Here is an 18678-nt window from a genome sequence, read left to right as displayed (position 1 = left end):
CTCGAGCTTCAGTCCTTTGTATAATACAGAAATATACATTGCGCTTCAATGGTAGAATACCTAACTTAACGCGCCATCATATCTAAATTCCTCAGCATGGTTCTGTTCATAGATCATATCCAGACAAGTTTCATTGGTCCACTACTGTACGTCCTGAACTCGCCTCTTGATCTTGAGTTATTGTGGTCGACGTGCTGTGAGCGATCCCGAAAGCCGATATCGTTAGAGACGATTCGGTTCCAACAGTCGAAGCCCTTGTCCGCTGTCGAAGAATTTGTAGCAACACTTTGTTACAAAGCACTGAATGGATGACCCTTTGAGGTCTTGACCGAAGATCAATAAAGTGAAGTGATTTATTGTAAACCATTCTACTCACGTCGCTAACCAATTTGCGAGCGGTCGCTGTTGGGAGAGTTAACCGGTTGAATGAAAATTATTATGAAAGCTCTTCACTCACCGGGGCAAGAGCAGCTACTAACACATTGGCAATAGACACCGCTGGAACATGCCATTATACAATCCAACACAGGGAGATTGCAGGGACCAACATACCCAATACGAGGACATAATATAGAAGCCCTGGATCCCCAAATTCTGAGCATTATCGATGGTTGAACAATCAGGGAACCTACCATCCTTGTACATCTGTTTGATCCAAGGTGAATCATAATGAGAATATCGGACTAATTTAGGCGGTTAGAGTTGTTTGATAGAAAGCTGAAGAGCTGACACACGAGAACGGTAAGCCTGGATTGCTGTAAGTATGCCGACGGCTGGACATCCCGACATATCTCAGATAACACAAAATGAGGATCAGTAATGCACACATACTGGTCTCCGATAGCGCTAGAAGGATATACGAAATGATAATTATAGGACTCGCATGTCCTAAGTGGCATCCTGGTAGTTGGGGATGTGGAGAGGGTATATCTAAGCGACCCAAAGTTTAGTCCACGGCGATTTTGATGAGTATCTACAATCAAAACATACACTCAAGAGATTGAAGTTCAAGCGCTGTGATTATGATGGCAGGTACAAATGTCAGCTGGGGAAGATAATTTAATTCAGTGGCTTTGGAATATAGGAGGAAAGGTACACTTGCCCCAGAACTGCAACATAAGATAATCACAATTATTCTGCGTCTTCCCCAGAGCGCAGCTGTTCGTAACATAAGGATTGCTGCAATAAAATTAGCCAAGGCAGACGATAGGCCCGCGAGCCGCCCAACACTGACTTTCGGAAAGTATGATCCCGGACACGATAAACCCTGTTTCCAGCTTTATAAAAATCGAAAGAGAAAAATTTCAACGAGTCATTTGAGTACTGACATGCCAACACTATGTTTTGCCTGAGGCAACTCTACTTATCATCAGTTTGAAGTTCATCCATCCTAAGCCCAACAACCAACTTACCTGGGGATCATACAGTGACACAACGTGCACTAAAGTCTTTAGATTAGAGGGAAAGAACGTCAATAAGAAGAAAAGAAAAAACAAACAATTGAGACTCATAAGCGTATCCACATAAGGCAAATACCGGTTCACGATGAAAAAAATTGAACCACGTTGGAGCGGGTTACTCCAAACAAGCGCGACCTGTGAGTTTACATGCAGCATTAGTCTGTGACCTGTTTAAACCGGACTATATTGATGTACGTACTTCCTGGTCGAATGTGCATAGATGATCGTATACCTGATGTGGATATATCAGTGATGCCTGAGGAAAAGAGGATTGGGGGAACATACGAGTAGCGTCGTACAAGCCACCATGGTACTTGGTATGAACCTTTGCTGCCCAAACAGACGGCGTAAGTGCTTGCAGTCCGAGATGAACCCGTATGAACACGTATACCTACATATTCTGGCACTGCCATGACTTCGGACATAGTATTACACAACGCTGCTTCCAACCGTCGAGAGTGCAAACAAGTTGACCTAAAAGTAAATCGGTGGTGAAGGCGAAAAAAAGTACTCCGGAGTCACGTAATAGCTTTCCAAGTACTGTGTCGAACGCCAGTTGCACGGCGAGTTCAAAGAAATGAAAGGAAAAATTAGCTCCTAGACAGGAAGCAAATGGAGGAAACAATGTGGTTTGAGAGCCTTCGCTTATTTATGATCCTTTTCAGCCATGAAAAAGGTGATGCTAACACTGTGACCGACCATAAGTAGCCGTTCGACAGCGCGCACTCAGTGGAGCATGCGATTGATTCCATACTTAGAGCTTCGGTGACTGATCCCCAAATAGTAGTCGGCACAAGTTGTTGTTCGCCGACTTTCAAAATCAATAGTTTAATTGTAGCACACTGCAAAAGTAGAAGTGCGACATAATCTCATGCAGAGCATTCGCGCTTCACATTGTCGAGAAGGAGTGGCATGTTCAATACGCATCCTCTCTCGGAGCGTTGAACATGGAGCGCCACCTCAAGCACGGCGACTACCATGCAGATCCCGGCATCTGTCATTTTAGTCTCGTTGCAAGAGGTAGAGCTTAATTTGCTGAAGATTGATTTATCCAGTTTTGTGATATGGAGATAGATATTTTTGTCTGAATCGTTATTTATCGACGCTCAGTTGTCTTTGGTCTAATAGCCTTATACTAAATCAGTGAAGATCGAAATGAATCAGGGATTAAGTTTCTAGACGCTACCGTAAATTGTGTCACGCCTTTTTCCGCTCAGAGCATGAACCTCAATCTCTTCCACTCCTTTTCCTGTGATTTTTGGGATACGGACGGTAGATGACGATATCGCAATCCTTGGTACATACTCCTAAGGAACTCCGAATCCTAGCGTGGGTAGAAACGAACCCGAAGGTAAGTTTGTCCGGACAAATAATTGAGCGACATTGATTCTGATCGAAGTTCAAAGGATTATAAATAGAGGACTCGGATGCTATATTATAGATATCAGTCTCCTGAGGTGAGTTAGGATTATATATCTCTATCACCCAGGTGAACCCCCGACAAGCTGAATAGATGCAGAAGACTCACGCACATGTCAATCGGAACACAGTATAGAAAACTGAGGAGGATAGTGGCGATATGTCTGCTCCTCCGGACCACGTTAGATTGAGTTTTGCATAGCGACGAACCCAACAGGAAGAATATTTTTCCAGTTTGTCTATATCTACCCAAGAGATCCCAATCAAAGGTCAAATTTTTTTGACTTTGACAGCTGCTGCGAAGATAAGTCAGTGACAGCGGCCCAGCGAGGCGGTGGGTGGACCTACTACAACAGGAGAAGTTTGTGCTCAAAGATCAAGCTTTGATCAGTTTACTAGTAACAGATCATCCGTATCGTCATCATCGGATGCGGGTTCCAGGTTATAAGAGCCAATGATTCCGCACATCAAGCTTCAAGCCAAAATTGAAGACCTCTCGAGCGCTGAATGTAAAACCAGATCCGTGGTTTCGAAGCAGTCGATCGACAAAGGCAGAGTGGTGACTCGGAAAATCATCAAATGGGGTCACCGGGTCAGATAACTATTCGCAGAACAAAGAAGACGATACAAAACAGCGGTAGATCAGTGACTTGTGGTTCTAGAAAAATTTTGCAATCAAATTTAAGTCTTATGAGCTATGGATTGACACTCACAACTATTTATATAGTAGTTCCGGGCTTCATGGGAAACACGCAGACTATACTTGAAGATAAAGTCGTGATAATCTTCAGGAGGGGAGAGAAGTGGTCATTAGCTGTAAAATTTCCAATGGCATCTCAACACCGAGGGGAACTGGTTTTTTTTTTTTGCTTCCGAGTCTATATAAGTCATTTGGCGAACAGAGACCAATTCCTGAGTAGTTCTCACAGATAGCATGAGGATAGCGTGAGGCGTCTTTATACGGAATGCAGCCGATGTCAGGCTTCATAGATGAGCCGTTGCGTGTCCTTTGAGAGTGTTACACGTCTCTATGTCCTTGACAGAAGCAAAAATAAGCCGGGAGTGGGAGCACCTAAAAATGCATTTTCCCTAGTGCGAACATTTTCAGCATGTCGGCGGTCGCGCGACCACCACCGAGTCGGACTTCAGAAACTCTGCGAAGATAGCCTCAATTGCATGGGTAGTAGACCCGAGTTGGTCACCTTGTGTTGAGAGCTACAAAAGGCTAGATGGTGGAAGAAGTTAGAGCCCAAGGCGCCTTAATCAAATGAAGAAGCCGACAGCATCAAAAGAGTCAAAAAGACAGTAAGATAGCCGATAGAATGTGGGGATGGCAAACATTGGTCTATGACTGTGAAATAGTTCGCTCGCTCATGTGGGCGCATATCCGATGATGCGTGACGCGTGACGTCCCGGCCGAGCAATAGAGACGGCAAGATTCCGGTGAATGCTTCCGGCGGCGTACACATATCCTGCACATATCTCAAATCCAACCCCTGTAAAATTTGCCACCCTGTTCACTAAAGTAACATGGATGGCCAACCGTTTCAAGCAGGCAAAAAAAGCTAAACCAAGTCATCAGTTTATTTACGAGTCCAGGAATCTCATGACACTACTTATTTCGAGTGATTTGCGTCCGTGCGGCTGTACACTCTATGTTGAGTCGGTGTTCACCAGGTGTTCACACTAATCTTTTGAATGTCGACTAGACAAAGTCTTTCAAAGTCGCGCCTGATACAAATGACTACTAGCACTTAAACTATAGAAAGATGCGTTCGAAGGGACGGTTATTCCAAAGGTTTCGTTCCCACAAGCAGGGGGCTCTCATATCACCAGAATCGGTTATCCACAGAAACACATACTCAACACTTATCATCATCTCATCATCACGCGCGAAGAATCTAGTACCGCATCAGTAACAGATATTAATCTCGTAAGAAATACAAGAGAACATACATGTCGTATCAAAAGAATTACAAAAAATTGATACATTACAACACCCACGCCATCCAGAAAGAAAGAAAGAAAGAAAAAGTCTACCCGTATTAAACCAAAAACCAAAGAAACTAAATTACCCAACAATACATACATAACGTCCTCACTCACTCCCCCAAAATCCTCTCCACATCCTCTCCACACTCCCCCGGATCCCTAAACACCCTCAACAAAACCCCACTCGGCATCTGCGTCCTCGCAATATACACCCTCGTCTGCAACTCCGCCCTCTTCTTCTCACCCTCCAATCTCCCATATCCACTCGTACTATTACCGCTACCACTACCAATTGTAGAAGAAGTGGATGAAGAAGATGAAGAAGAAGAGGAAGCGGTAGTATTATTACCGTTTTTATTGGTTCCTTCGTGAAGTCGTGAGGGGTTGTTGTTGGCAGATGCCACTCGTCGACTATCATTACCACCATTCCAATGACTTCCCACTCCAAATCCAGGAAAAGAAAGTCGTGAAGAAGGTTTAACATAAGGCAAAGGACTTGACGAACTCGACGCCCACAACGGATGTCCAATCGTATTATTTCTATCTGCCGCCTTCGTCTTCATACTCGTCGTCGTCCTCATACTCGTCGAATTTTTCAACTGTTCGTATTGGTCATCGTCATTGATAACTCGTCCATTAATATCCAAAACCAGAGGAGGCGGTTCCGATACAGCTTTAACAGCACGCGGCCTCTCAACACCATGTTTCCCATTCTGTCTAAAAGGATTTCTCGGTCTCGGTGGTAACGGTGGCGATAAATTCGACGACGAAGAAGACGAAGAAGAAAAGGGAAGCCGAAGCGGATGAATAGGTGGTGGTGGTGTCGAAATATACAAAGGCATCTTCTCCATAGGTTTAGGCGATTCCAAAATCCTAGAAGTCGAAGGTGTGATGGTCGGCGATTGGAAAAGTGGAATACTCTTCTGCGTAGGCGTATCCAAAGTTTCCACAGAGTTCTCATCAAAAATTTGCTTATCCCTCCTCAGCGGTGTAGCAAATCCACGGTTATCATCCTCTTGCCCCGAATACCTTCGCGGCAATTTCGCTCTCGGCGTCATTTGCTGCTCCTGCTCCTGCTGCCGCCGTTGCGCTTCATCACCTCTGGAAGATTCTAACCACGGAGATGAAACTTCCGAAGCCGAAGAACTTGAACGAGTATAATCCAATAACGGCTCCGAATCAAATCTCATACCAGCTTTTCCAGCATCCACCATTTCCCATCCCGTCGGATCCTGAATCGGTGCATAACTAGCTTCATCCGCATCTCGTATAAACACAGCAAGAATCTGATCTTCACGATCTTTTGCTAGACTAATCGCAAATGAACATTGTCAAAATCAATTGAAATAGATGGTCAAAATCGCAAAAACGTACTCGGCGTACAACTCTAAATCCTGTTCACCAGAATCTCCAATGAGAATGAAATGTGAATCTGGAAAGGAATCAAGAATTTCGATTACGCCAGCTCGTTTACGCGCTGCTGGTGCCGATAGCAGACCGCTCAGGAGTGATCTACCAGCATATGACTTGAGTTTTATGGAACCTATACGCTATGACACTTTCATCTGATGTAAATGGAAAAGTGAAACACACCTGGAGGTAATTTCGATAACGAAAAAAATTCATGAAGGATTGAAAGATACTCAAACGGCCCGTTCGACTAAAGACGCGCTTTGAATTTATCATCGGCTGAAAGTCGACGAGACACTCACGACATAATGAAATCTGACACCCCTCTCCCACATATTGGTGTACCATTCTCCCATACCAGGAATTATGCCATCCTTCAACTCTTTCACAAACACGTTATGAAATACAGCTCTTGCACCTTCAGTTATACCTGACATCTTTACGGTATCGTCTATGTCGGATATTATTCGTATCGGACTATGCGTGATGGGGAGAGTAGCATGTGTGAGAGATGTTGATGAGGGCATTAGAGTAGAATGTAGTGTTGATATGGATGACGAGAGAAATGATGATGACGTCGAAAGAGAGCTGGAAAGAGAATTTAAAAGGGCATTGAGGTGAGGATGTGATTGTGATTGCGATTGTGATTGTTGTACATGGGTATTGACATGCGGTGGAACATCCAAATAATTATTGCTTTGACTTGGAGTATGCGATTGTGATGAAAATGAAGGCTTGAGACGAGGATCTTGAGCGGTTTGCGAAGTTATATTTGGTGTAGATACCGAGGTGTTTAGAATGGGGGGTGGCAGTAGCTCAGCTACGATAACGAGGTCATGTTCTTCCGCCGGTAAACCATACGCGATATAGACGCCTCTATGGTGTTCGCACAGCTTTTCCCAAGGAATGCAGACGCGCGCATTAAAACTCCCATCGACGCCTGTCAGAACATCCACCGTAGCGATAGGTCGGTGAGCGTCGTCTTCTGCATGACGATGAGCGGCATCGAAAGACAGGGAGTCTCGGGGAGAGGCAAAGAGGTGTAATCGAACTGTTCGGGCAGAAAGACAAGAAGACCAGAACAACTGTACTCGCGACTCGAGATTGCAATGCAGCTTTTGTAGTACATCCAGAGGAGTATTTATTTGCCTAGGTGGAGCTGTCAAAAAGGAAGGCGAAGGGGATGATTCGGTGTCAGAGTCTTCGGTATTTAACGAACGAAACTGCTGTTCTAATGTTTTTAAATCATCGCCTAGCGGATTGAAGTTCTCATCAGGAGTCGTTGGTTGGTCTGTTATCCTAGGTAGCGCAGCGAAACCTAATGAACGAGTGTGAGATAATATCATGGAGTGGAGATCCAACTGACCCTTTGCAATACGAATGAAAGCTCGCTGGGACCTGGTCATCGGGGCATTTGTCCGACAACTGGTTGCATAGCCCGAAACAGAGGCCTCGATATCGAACGGAGCAGATTCACTACTCGAGCCCGGGTGGTACCTCCGTGTGGCCCACCCGGGGAAAAGCACGAGTGTCTCGCTGCAAGCTTCGGGCTTACGCTGGAGTTTCTGTGCTGCCCATGAACGCCAGGAGCGGTCGCGGTCGTCGGAGAGAAGGCCCTTGAAGCGGGAGAGATAGCGGGACATGCGCTCGGCGGCGGACAGCCCTGCGTTATTTTATTTATTATATGTCACGCCCCGTGTCACGCAACACATATGAGCTTTGTTCGCCGACGTCTCGCGACCGAGACGGTGAATGTGTTCAAATCTGCGTTCAAAGACCGGCGACGGGGCAAAACAGAAAATATTGGCTGGGAGACACCGCTTGCTCGCATTGCACGCACCCTTACATGGATCCTGCAGCGGCCAAAGTCGCAGGGCCTCACACCGAACACAGACGGTTTCTTTCGCGTACGGGACGTCGTGAGTAGTCTTGCTAGCCCGCTAGTCGTATTTCTCATGCGCAGAATAGCTCAAGCACCCCAGTCTCGAGGGTCTCGATTTTCTCTCGATCGAACGCGCCGTCAGGACTTACCGCCCCCACCATATCACTCTCGTCTACTCTCCCCAGAAAACCGCAAATAGCGAGTCTTCTTCACAAGTCACCTCTTGGTGGATAGCTTTACACTCTTCTCGAATTGCCTCCGTACGTCTTTCCCGTTATAGACCAACACACTGACCAAACACCAACACTACTTCCAGCCCTCCCGAAGACTCATTCACGCAGAGGATGCTCCTGACATGGTATACAAAGTACCCACAGCCTATTGGGAAACCATTCGTACGTTCATTTCCCTTCACTAAACTTTTGCCACAGCTCATTCTATAATTTGAATAGGACAGCGAGGTCTCTCTCGCAAGTTCAAAAAACCTTTCTCATTTAGTACCGAAAACATCGTCCCCCCTAATCGTACGTCAACCCCCCATTCTGCTCGTTCTTAAAATTAACTCAATCCTACAAGACGAAGGAGATTACACATTTATTCGATTAGACCCTCAAAAACTTCTCAACTCTGAACACGCTTCAAAATTTCCAATTTATAGCACACATACATATAGCACCAAGCCAAGATTTCACGAATATTCACAAACATTTACGACTCACGCACCCATCATTCCTCCTTCCACATTCAAATCCGTTATCCGTGTCGCCGTAGAACGATTTCCTCTAATGGTCCGCGCAAGTACGTTATCTAATAATGACTCCTCGATCAATGTGAAGGGAAAGAGAAGATCGAAGAAGAAGAAGAAAAGACAGAAGGAGAAGGAAAACGAAGATGGGATGGTGGTTATGCAGAGTGGGATAGAAGCACTAGAGAAATTTGGTTATGGAGAAATGCTTCGGGGTACCAAGTTGCAACAACTATTAAGAGAGCAACAACAAGAAGAAAACGCGTCAAAATCAAGTGAAACGCAAAACGTCGTAAAAGAGGACGTTGGTCCGTCAAAGTCGATATTGGAAACCCTAAAACGTCTAGCGATTAAAGATCCACCACCTCATAATCGCCGGGCGAAATCATAAGGGGTATCTCTTTCGTTCTTTGATTCATATTTATTTTATTCATTTATCATACACTTACGATTCATTTGCATTTTTTTCCAACTTGATTCATGTTCAGTAGATGCGATACCCACCTTAATTTTTTCACCATCATGTACTTGGAATCTCTCATTCAACACCCAACTCGAAATTGAAAGCAAGTTTATTGGGTGTATGTCGGGTGTCACTGAAAACATTGCCTGGTTCATGATGGACGCGATTTGCTGGATAACGATGCGAGATTGGCAAGGGCTCGACCCGGGATGGAGCGGACCAATGAGGATTGGCGTGTCCGCCGCGGTCTCCTCATATTTCAGCTGCAAAAATGGAGGTCCAGTATCTCAACTCTCAAAATATATCAACCCATTCAATTGTGTCTTTTATTTTCATCCAAAAAATACTTCATTAACCCATTACATAACGAGCTGGAAGATGGCGCGGGTTGTGACGGGCTCGTGCAATACCACATTGTTGATTTAGGATCGACGCGGGTTCCTCGTATTTCAAGTAGCCCAGTCAAATCGTTATAGGATGTTCATTTTCGGTGATGGTCAGATCAAGTCCGTCTCTTTTGAGTTCTCTAAGGGCATCCCATATTTCATCATCCCAATGATGCGTCATGCGAGCCTTTCCCACCGTCAGGGTAAACTTGTCTATCAGTCCTATCCTGCGTCGCAACATCCCCACTAGATTCTTCCCACTTTCAACATGAAACACCATGCACGATATCGCCTCGGACACCCGGTAGTCGATTATAAGATCCGTGAGTTTAGGGAACATGATATCATTTTCGTCTGTCCCCCATGACAAGATAGTGAAGGCGCGCTCCACAAAGAAAGCATCGCACATAGAAAATTGAAGTCGAGTGAGATCAGTAAGATGAGAAAATCGATCCAGAATCGCATGTGTGGAATTGAGACCAATGGAAGCAAGCTGGACAGTGGTAACCGATTGCGGAAATTTGAATAACGGCAGCAGTTCTGCGAAGTCATCCGAATATATACGCTGACCGGGCTCCCAACAGAACTCTTTTAAGGCTGGAAAGCGGATGTACTCGGAAAGTGCATCATACCACTCTGAATAATGGAGGATTTGGCCGGAGGACCAGGTAAACGCGGAAAGGTGGCTGAGTACGAATGGAGATGTAAGCATGCTACGGGGGTCATCGACTTCGGCAGGACGATCATGAGACATGCAGTGAAAGTCGATCAAGTTGGGGCAATGAATAAGGAATTTTACGAGAAAGTCGATAGGACATGACATCAATCACACGAACGTAAGTGATGCCGTATTGCACTCAAGGCGCAAGTCGAGCAGAAATGGATGAAAGAGCATAATTTGTTTGATGTTGGCCGCCTTTGGAAGAGCAAGGCACTCATCGAACTGCGGTGGTGGATCTCGAGGACTGACAATACTTATGGTAGAAAGCTGGAACATTTTGGGAACTAGATTCTCCAGCCAGCTCCAAGGAGGGTATACGAGATAGAGAACTCGGATCCGATGAGCGTTTTGCTCCAAAATCGTGTCCACGTTGGGAGAAATGAACCAGTCCCAGCCTACATCTCTCAACTTGTCTTCGTCAAATCTAAGCTCTAATGTGAGGGGTAAGCCGCCGGAATTCCGGAGGCAAAGTCCCAGATATTGCCCCTTGATATGGGCATTGTCGGTGCGTAATGGCGGTAAGAAGACAGATGCCCACAACTGAGGTGTTGACTGCGATATGTCGTACCATACGGTCGACACCAAGCGCAGAACTAGATGGAAGTTTATGATGGGTTTTTTATCGAAAGTCGAACAGGCGTGCTGAAAGATGGTGGACAGCACTTCGGAAGGCAGATTCCGAGACTTGGATTGAGTGGCGTTGAGAATATGAAATTTGTTTGGGTGAACCCAGGCCATTCGAGAAGGAGAGGACGGGGAGGATACATCGAACGACATGGCTTTGGCAGAGAATGTGATTATCAGCATCAGTTCCTCAAACAAATAATCCATCCCTGTCCATCATTTTCCGCACAGTGCGTAGGAATGTAAATTCGGAACAAGACATGAATATTGTGTATTATATAGTATTTCAACATGATCGAGTCCCTACATTAAGAAAGTTCATTAAACATCATTTCGTGATCGATGGCACTAGAAGAAGAATGCGAGAGGCTGCCTGTCTGAGTACATCAAAGTAGAACGTACATAAAAAAATCACGCAACAGCCTTTCATTCAATCAGATCATTATACGACGCCCACGTTCGATTATAGTCAGATCAAGTCCATCCCGTTTAAGTTCTCTGAGGGCATGCCATACTTCATCATTCCAACATTTTGTCATACGGCGGCGAATTGTTCCCACTTTCAGTGTAAACTGGTCTATCAACCCAATCCTGCTTCGTAACATCTGCACTAGTTTCTCCCCAGCTTTGGGTGGTGTCCTCCCCTCAATGATTAGGCAGCCGATTTTGATAGACGTGAGTTTAGGGAATAAAGTGTTACTTTCGTCTGTCCCTTGCGAAAGGAGGGAGAAGGCTTGCTCCACGAAACGATAGTGACACTTAAAAAGCCGAAGTTGAGTGACACCAGCAAGTGGGAAAAAATGATTCAAGATCTCTTCTATAGAGTCGAGACCAACCCAACCAAGCTCGAGAGTAGAAACTGATTTCGGAAATGCAAATAACGGCAACCAATGTGCAGTGTTATTCACAAATGAACGCGGACCGGACACCCAATTGAACCTCGTTAGGGCTGGGAAATGGATGTACTCGTATAGCACGGTATGCCAGTTCAAACTGTGAGGGAGGATTCGACTGTTGGACCAGGTAAATGTGGAAAGGTGGCTGAGTATGAGGGGAGATGTAATCATGCTACGGGGATCTTTTGCTTTGGATGGAGGTGCGGAAGTATGACAGTGGAAGTCAACCAAGTTGGGGCACCTAAGAAGGAGTTCTATGACAAAGTCGATGGGACATTCAGTCAACTCCACGTGTGTAACTGATGCCATTGTGCACTCAAAACGGAAATCAACAAGACAAGGACAATCCATAACAATTCGTTTCATATTGGCTGTGTTCGGGAAAAAAAGGCGCTCATCGAGCCTTTTTGACCAATTTAAAAGAGGTCGAGGGCTAGAAATACGCATTGCAGCGAGCTGGCACATTTTTGGAATTAATTTCTTTGGCCAGCAACGAGGAGGCTGTAACAGTCGAAGAGCTCGGATCCGATGTGCATTGTGCAGCAAGGTGGCATCTACTACGGGAGAAATGAACCAGCCGGCCTGCAATGACTCTGGGTCAAACCGGAGAGACAAAGTGAGAGGTAAGTCTCCAGAATTGTTGAGGCAGAGCTTCAGATATTGTGCTCTGATATCGATGTCTTCGAGGTATAACGTAGGCAGGAAGACAGAAGTCCACAACTGGGGTGTTGACTGCGTTACGTCGTACCATAAGGTCGACACCAAGCGCAGGGTTAAGTGGAAGGGTGTCGGTATTGGGATGTGTTCTATATCGAAAATATCGGGAGTAGGACAGGTGTGTTGAAAAATGGTGGACAACAGTTCGGGTGGCAATTTCCGAGTCTTGGATCGAGTAGCGTTGAGAATATGAAGTTTGTTGGGGTGAACCCAGACCATCTGAGAAGGAGAGGACGAGGAGGGTATATCGAACAACATGGCGCTGGCACGGAATGGATTTTGCGGGGAATGAATTCAGAAGTTGAATAAGAGCCCGTGACCAACTAAAGGTACAGTATTCCATCAACACCAACCTCAACCCTGCCTCAACCTCGGTGTCATGTCGTCAAATAAATGTTTTCCTCATCGCTTCCATCTGTTAATGAGGATGATGTAGATTTGATGTTCTTTATTATATGTACACAGATTAGAGGTGCAACAGGTTCAGTGACTCTGCCAGGCCCGGGAATTCTTCAGCTCGATCGGAAATAGCCGACATACCAAAAAGTAATCATCCTATTTAGAGATGTGTTAACATGGACAACTCTTCAAGCTTCATCTCCGGACCACCACCGTTTACCATTAACTCTATTCGAATCCCCGCAGGTTGCAAAAATAGTAACAGACCCAGACGAAGAAGTAAACAGCCGCCTAAGTTTTTTCACCATCAGGTACTTGGAATCTCTCATTCGGCATCCAACATTGAAGTCAACCGTGTTACAGACATTTCATGCGATCAAAGCGTTAATAGGAATGTCCACCTTCGGCGATAGTCAGATCAAGTCCGTCTTTTTTGAGTTCTCTAAGGGCATCCCATGTTTCACCATCCCAATGATGCGTCATGCGAGCTGTTACCACTGTCAGGGTAAACTTGTCTATCAATCCCATCCTGCGTCGCAACATCCCCACTAGATTCTTCCCACTTTCAACATGAAACACCATCCATGCTGTCGCCGCGGTCGACAAGTTATAGTCGATAATAAGAGCCGTGAGTTTAGGAAAAGAAATATCATTTTTGCCTGTCCCCCATGAGAGGATAGTGAAGGCGCGCTCCACAAAGAAAGAGTCGCAATTAGAAAACCGCAGTTGTGTGAGATCAGTAAGCGCGGAAAAATGATTCAAGGTCGCATCTGTGGAAATGAAACCAATCCAATCAAGCTGGAGAGTGGTAACCGAGTTCGGAAATTTGAATAACGGCAGCAGTTCTGCCAAGTTATCCATATATGAACGCTGACCGGGACCCCAACTGAACTTCTTTAGGGCTGGAAAACGGACGCACTCGAAAAGTGCATTACACCATTCTGAAAGATAGGGGCGTTTGCCAGCGGACCAGGTAAGCGAAGAAAGTTGATTGAGTACAAGCGGAGATGTAAGCATGATACGGGGGTCTTTGACTTTGGAAGGAGGTCCGTGAGACCAACAGTGGAAATCAATCAAGTTGGGGCACCGAAGAAGGAATTCTATGACAAAGTCGATAGGACATTGTTTCAGACTTACGTCCGTAAGTGATGCCGTAGTGGACTCAAGGCGCAAGTCGAGGAGACAAGGACAAAACATCGTAATTTGGTTGACGTTGGCCGCCTTTGGAAGAGAAAGCCGCTCGTCGAGCTGGTGTGATGCGTCTCGACGACTGAGAAGGTGTATGGATGCAAGCTGGAACATTTTTGGAATTAATTTCTCCAGCCAGCTATGAGGAGGAAGTATGAGACGGAGAACTTAGATCCGATGAGCGTTCTGCTCCAAAGCCGTGTCCACGTTGGGAGAAACGAACCAGCCCCAGCCTACACCTCTCAACTCGTCGTAAAATCTAAGCTCTAATGTGAGGGGTAAACTGCCAGAATTCCGGAGACAAAGTCCCAGATATTTCCCCTTGATATGAGCATTGTCGGTGCGTAATGGCGGTAAGAAGACAGATGCCCATAACTGAGGTGTTGACTGCGATATGTCGTACCATAAGGTCGACACCAAGCGCAGGACTAGATGGAAGTTTATGATGGATTCCTCATCGAAAGTCGAACAGGCGTGCTGAAAGATGGTGGACAACAGTTCCGAAGGCAGATTCCGAGTCTTGGATTGAGTAGCATTGAGAACATGAAATTCGTTTGGGTGAACCCAAGCCATTTGAGAAGGAGACGAGGATAAATCGAACGACATGGCACTGGCAGGGAATGGATTTGGTGGCATGCGGGGAATGGGGTTTTAGAACCTGTGACCAAAGGTTTCACCAACACCAAGCTCAACCCGTCCTCAAATGAATAGTTCCTCGTCCCTTCCATCCGTCAATGAGCGATGTAGATTTGATGTTCTTTACTGTACAGTGTACACAGATTAGAGGTACGACAGGTTCGGTGACTCTGCCAGGGCCCAGGCCCAAGCCAGGCCCTGGCAAGCAGCTTGATCGGAAACAGCCGACCTACCAAAAGTAATCATCCTATTTAAAGATGTGTTTACATGGACAACTTTCCATCTCCACTACCACCGTTTATCATCAACTCTGTTCGAATACCCGCAGGTGCAGAAATAGTAACAGATCCAGACGAAGAAGTAAGCGAGATCCGTCGTCAAAAGTATCACGGGCCCAGATCCACCCATTTTGCTTATTCCGAGTCGTCTTCTAGGTGTTTTTGTTATATTCTGAACTACAGAGAACGAAATCGAATTCGACTTCTAATGATGGAATTTCTTCTTCCCCTTCAACGGCGACGGCGACGACGGTTTTGGATCCACCACAGCACCGTGGATTAGGACATGTCGATTCAAGACGAAACATCTTATCGGTAGTTATAGAGCTTAAAGGTGGAGAAGAAGAACTACCACAACTACCTGCCTCAGAAATTGAACTCCATTATAAGTCCACAAAACGTACGAGAACTCGTGAAAAGAAAAAGAAAAAGATCCGATATATCGAAGATAAGACCATTGAAATTGATCTACTTCAAGATGTTACAGGTTTGAGAAGTCGGAAAGGTGATACTGGAAGTGTGTTATGGCATGCTAGGTATGTGCGATTCTCTTTGATCGTAAATCTTTATCCCTGTAACCCACTAATTCTGCGAACAAAAGTGTGGATTTTGCTAGATTCGTTCTGCAACAAGCACATCTACGTTCTCCGGAATGTATATTCAATCTCGAAATGTTAAAACATCAACATATCCTCGAATTAGGGTAATATTTCCGATAACTAATCCTTTATTTCCGTGCTTCGTTTCTGATTTTCTTCTTTCATTTTTCTTCTTGACTTAAAGAGCAGGTACAGGCATTCTAAGCATACTCCTTTCCCCATTATGTCACCGGTACACCGTAACGGATATCGAAGAACTCGTACCCCTAATTCAAAAAAACGTCGAATTGAATGTTCCTAAAGGAAGCGGTCTCTCATCAAATATTCAAGTTTTACCTCTCGATTGGGTGGCATTGAAAAATACGCCCCCGGCTCGTCGTCATCTTCTCTTACCATACTCACTCCAGGAAAACGTCGCAGAAGAACAAACAGCAACACCAGTTGACATACTTCTCATCGTCGACTGCATCTATCATCCCTCCCTCCTCCCACCTCTAATCGAAACCATAAACCACCTCACGAGACCTAACAAAAAGACCATCGTCATGGTCGTCGTGGAACTCCGCAGTGACCAAGTTGTTCGAGAGTTTCTTGAATTATGGATTGATAGTGGTAATCAGAGTTCGATGAAGTGGAAGATTTATAGGTGTCCTTTGGGTATCATTGCGGGACCATATGTCGTATGGATTGGTTGGAAAGAGGAAAGTAATAATAATCTTTGAATATGGGTAGAATTTTGATCTTTGCGCATACCGAGTTTCCTTCACGAGATATTTACGACCAACATACTCAGAAGTAACGACAAAAAATATATTTATTTTATGATAAGAACACTTTTCTGCAGATATTATAGGCTAATAAAATACAATATTGCTCACAACTTCACCAAGCGGTCTTGTAAAAATCCGCATACTTAAACCTCTTCCTAATCTGTTCCAACAAAAACCAACCAGGCGTACAATACGTAACATGATTACTACTCAAACCACCTTTATTCGATCCAGAATGAAGTTGACCAACCATATGAGCCTTATCGCCCTTCGAGTGCCAAACGAGGAAACCCGAATCTCCTTTATCAGAAAATACTTCAGTAGTCTTGTGATTCGTGTTGTAGATACCAAGTTCGACAGACTCAACACCGACTTCATTGATAATGAATGAAACTAGGCCAGCATAGCATCCTACAGTGAGGTCAGTAGAATTACCATCTTTACCGACAATAAGGCAGCATTGACCATTCCTGTCAAATTCTGCAGGGTTGGCAAGGTCCTCTTTCGTGGCGCAACCTACGATCTGGAGCTTGCTACTCCCGGGATACTTGAACGTCATCGGACCATCGAGTCGAGCACAGAACATTCTTGTAAGTTCTACAACAGAATACTTAGATCCTGAAAACATTAGAACAAGGTAAGTACAAAAAGAAATAAGTTGACAGATACCGAGATCAATGACATTGCCTTCAAATTCAGGCTTGACCTTCGCTTCAGCAGCCAAGAACGCACCCCAATCGGAGGTGTACTGTGTGCCACCTTCGACATCGGTCGTGATGCCTGCAGTAAATTGGACATACCCGATGTTGCGGTGGAGGTTGACGTGAGACCAGTTTTTACAGACTTCGTCGTGGAAGCTCTCAAGCTGAGTGATAGCTTTCTTTTCCTCGTCTAGCTGGCGTCGATTTGCCCGAAGTTGTCTCACATCATCCGTGTCGTGCCTCTCCTTCGCCTCCAATCCAACAATCTCTCGGGCTTTGTGATCAGCGACAACGGCGTGACCAGCAATGGCTTGCGCGATCTCGTCGAGGCCACGCTGGAATCGACGCGACCCACAAACTCGAACGTAGTTCATGGATGCGCCACGTCTATGCTCGTAATCGACGGTTGTATTCTTTCGAAGGACGTGGCAGTTACTCACTCCGTAAACTTTGTCGCTGGGATTACCGTCCTTGTCTTTGTTCTCGTGAAACCAGAGCGTAAGAGTACCTTGGACATCCTCCTCCACTTCTTCCGCCGCAATGGGAACGCCAAGAAGAGCAGTGAGGAAGCGACGGACATAATTGGTGCCATTGGATCTGACGACATGGCGCATGAGAGGGGGACCTGCCAGCCTCTGCAGGACAGCCTCACGCCATTCTACAACAACATCCTCGACTCCGTTCTTTAGTAAAAGCGCAAGGATCTCTTGGGAGACATCATGTGCAGTATCAGGAGAGGTAGAACCGGGAATGACGCCGACCCATACAACGACGGGGCCAAGTCTTCCTTTCTCCTCCTCTCCAATTGATCCGTGGGTGAAGAAGCGAGCAGGATCGATAGACGACCAGTGGATCCCCCGAGCCTTGATCAAGTCACGAATCTGAGGACCAACAGTGTCCCAAACACTATTGAGTGGTGTGTCGAAGACTCCTCGGAGCGACCTGACGGCGGTATGACCCCATATGAGACTAGGCTTGGGGACAGGCGTAGTAGAATAGTCTGAACGGTAAACGAGTTCCGGGTCGTCACCGTCCCCGGTGACGCCGTGATAGTAGGACTTCCTTTCGTACTCGTCGGGGCCGTACTGTGAGACAACGGGAGTGGTGAGATGAGACGACCCTGAAACCACGTCGCTGGACCTGGAGAAGTTGGACAGGTTAGAGCGTTCGTTTCGAAAGCCCCAGAGGCTGATACACTCGAGAGTAAAGCGAGAAAAATCTGGATGTAAGATAGTCTGAATGGCGTAGACGCAGAAAGGACTTGAAGAACTCGCTCAGCAGTTCCGGGTGTTCTTTCATGGTCTCAACCAGCATCACGGCAACTGCAGACAGACCTACAAGGAAAATAATAAATCGTGGCATGCTCACAAAGGACTTGAAAAAACTCGCCTT

General features: G+C 45.7%; 9 protein-coding genes across 9 annotated transcripts; 2 read left to right on the top strand and 7 right to left on the bottom strand.

Annotated features, from left to right (window-relative positions):
- Positions 1-130: 130 nt before the first annotated feature.
- AGABI2DRAFT_119023 (hypothetical protein) lies at positions 131-789 on the bottom strand (the record flags this gene model as incomplete). The annotated part of the gene is made up of 6 exons (XM_006462096.1): positions 131-323; positions 377-402; positions 458-498; positions 553-579; positions 633-683; positions 735-789. 6 exons carry the CDS (start codon positions 787-789, stop codon positions 131-133), a joined length of 393 nt encoding a protein of 130 aa, XP_006462159.1.
- Positions 790-6007: 5218 nt separating this feature from the next.
- On the bottom strand, positions 6008-7924 carry AGABI2DRAFT_70506 (hypothetical protein; the record flags this gene model as incomplete). Its single annotated transcript, XM_006462095.1, has 6 exons — positions 6008-6182; positions 6246-6414; positions 6465-6531; positions 6584-6758; positions 6962-6983; positions 7024-7924. Coding segments are annotated over 6 exons (1509 nt in total), but the record flags the coding sequence as incomplete, so codon positions are not given.
- A 69-nt stretch (positions 7925-7993) lies between these two features.
- Positions 7994-9187, top strand: AGABI2DRAFT_179030 (hypothetical protein; the record flags this gene model as incomplete). Its single annotated transcript, XM_006462094.1, has 6 exons — positions 7994-8200; positions 8250-8423; positions 8480-8558; positions 8616-8687; positions 8740-8961; positions 9000-9187. The coding sequence occupies 6 exons, from the start codon at positions 7994-7996 to the stop codon at positions 9185-9187; spliced, it is 942 nt and encodes a 313-aa protein (XP_006462157.1).
- Positions 9188-9833: 646 nt separating this feature from the next.
- On the bottom strand, positions 9834-10511 carry AGABI2DRAFT_119020 (hypothetical protein; the record flags this gene model as incomplete). The annotated part of the gene is made up of 1 exon (XM_006462093.1): positions 9834-10511. One exon carries the CDS (start codon positions 10509-10511, stop codon positions 9834-9836), a length of 678 nt encoding a protein of 225 aa, XP_006462156.1.
- A 72-nt stretch (positions 10512-10583) lies between these two features.
- On the bottom strand, positions 10584-12973 carry AGABI2DRAFT_119019 (hypothetical protein; the record flags this gene model as incomplete). The annotated part of the gene is made up of 2 exons (XM_006462092.1): positions 10584-11257; positions 11560-12973. The coding sequence occupies 2 exons, from the start codon at positions 12971-12973 to the stop codon at positions 10584-10586; spliced, it is 2088 nt and encodes a 695-aa protein (XP_006462155.1).
- Positions 12974-13498: 525 nt separating this feature from the next.
- Positions 13499-14416, bottom strand: AGABI2DRAFT_119018 (hypothetical protein; the record flags this gene model as incomplete). The annotated part of the gene is made up of 1 exon (XM_006462091.1): positions 13499-14416. One exon carries the CDS (start codon positions 14414-14416, stop codon positions 13499-13501), a length of 918 nt encoding a protein of 305 aa, XP_006462154.1.
- A 54-nt stretch (positions 14417-14470) lies between these two features.
- On the bottom strand, positions 14471-14938 carry AGABI2DRAFT_119017 (hypothetical protein; the record flags this gene model as incomplete). The annotated part of the gene is made up of 1 exon (XM_006462090.1): positions 14471-14938. One exon carries the CDS (start codon positions 14936-14938, stop codon positions 14471-14473), a length of 468 nt encoding a protein of 155 aa, XP_006462153.1.
- Positions 14939-15205: 267 nt separating this feature from the next.
- Positions 15206-16537, top strand: AGABI2DRAFT_206407 (hypothetical protein; the record flags this gene model as incomplete). The annotated part of the gene is made up of 4 exons (XM_006462089.1): positions 15206-15298; positions 15373-15752; positions 15818-15919; positions 16000-16537. 4 exons carry the CDS (start codon positions 15206-15208, stop codon positions 16535-16537), a joined length of 1113 nt encoding a protein of 370 aa, XP_006462152.1.
- A 160-nt stretch (positions 16538-16697) lies between these two features.
- AGABI2DRAFT_186201 (hypothetical protein) lies at positions 16698-18648 on the bottom strand (the record flags this gene model as incomplete). The annotated part of the gene is made up of 3 exons (XM_006462088.1): positions 16698-17203; positions 17255-18371; positions 18484-18648. The coding sequence occupies 3 exons, from the start codon at positions 18646-18648 to the stop codon at positions 16698-16700; spliced, it is 1788 nt and encodes a 595-aa protein (XP_006462151.1).
- Between the last annotated feature and the right edge of the window lie 30 nt (positions 18649-18678).

This window comes from Agaricus bisporus (assembly GCF_000300575.1).
Source record: "Agaricus bisporus var. bisporus H97 unplaced genomic scaffold AGABI2scaffold_6, whole genome shotgun sequence".
Taxonomy (NCBI): Eukaryota; Fungi; Basidiomycota; class Agaricomycetes; order Agaricales; family Agaricaceae; genus Agaricus; species Agaricus bisporus.
Note: the sequence above shows the minus strand (reverse complement) of the source record. Positions and strands in the feature narration are given on the sequence as shown.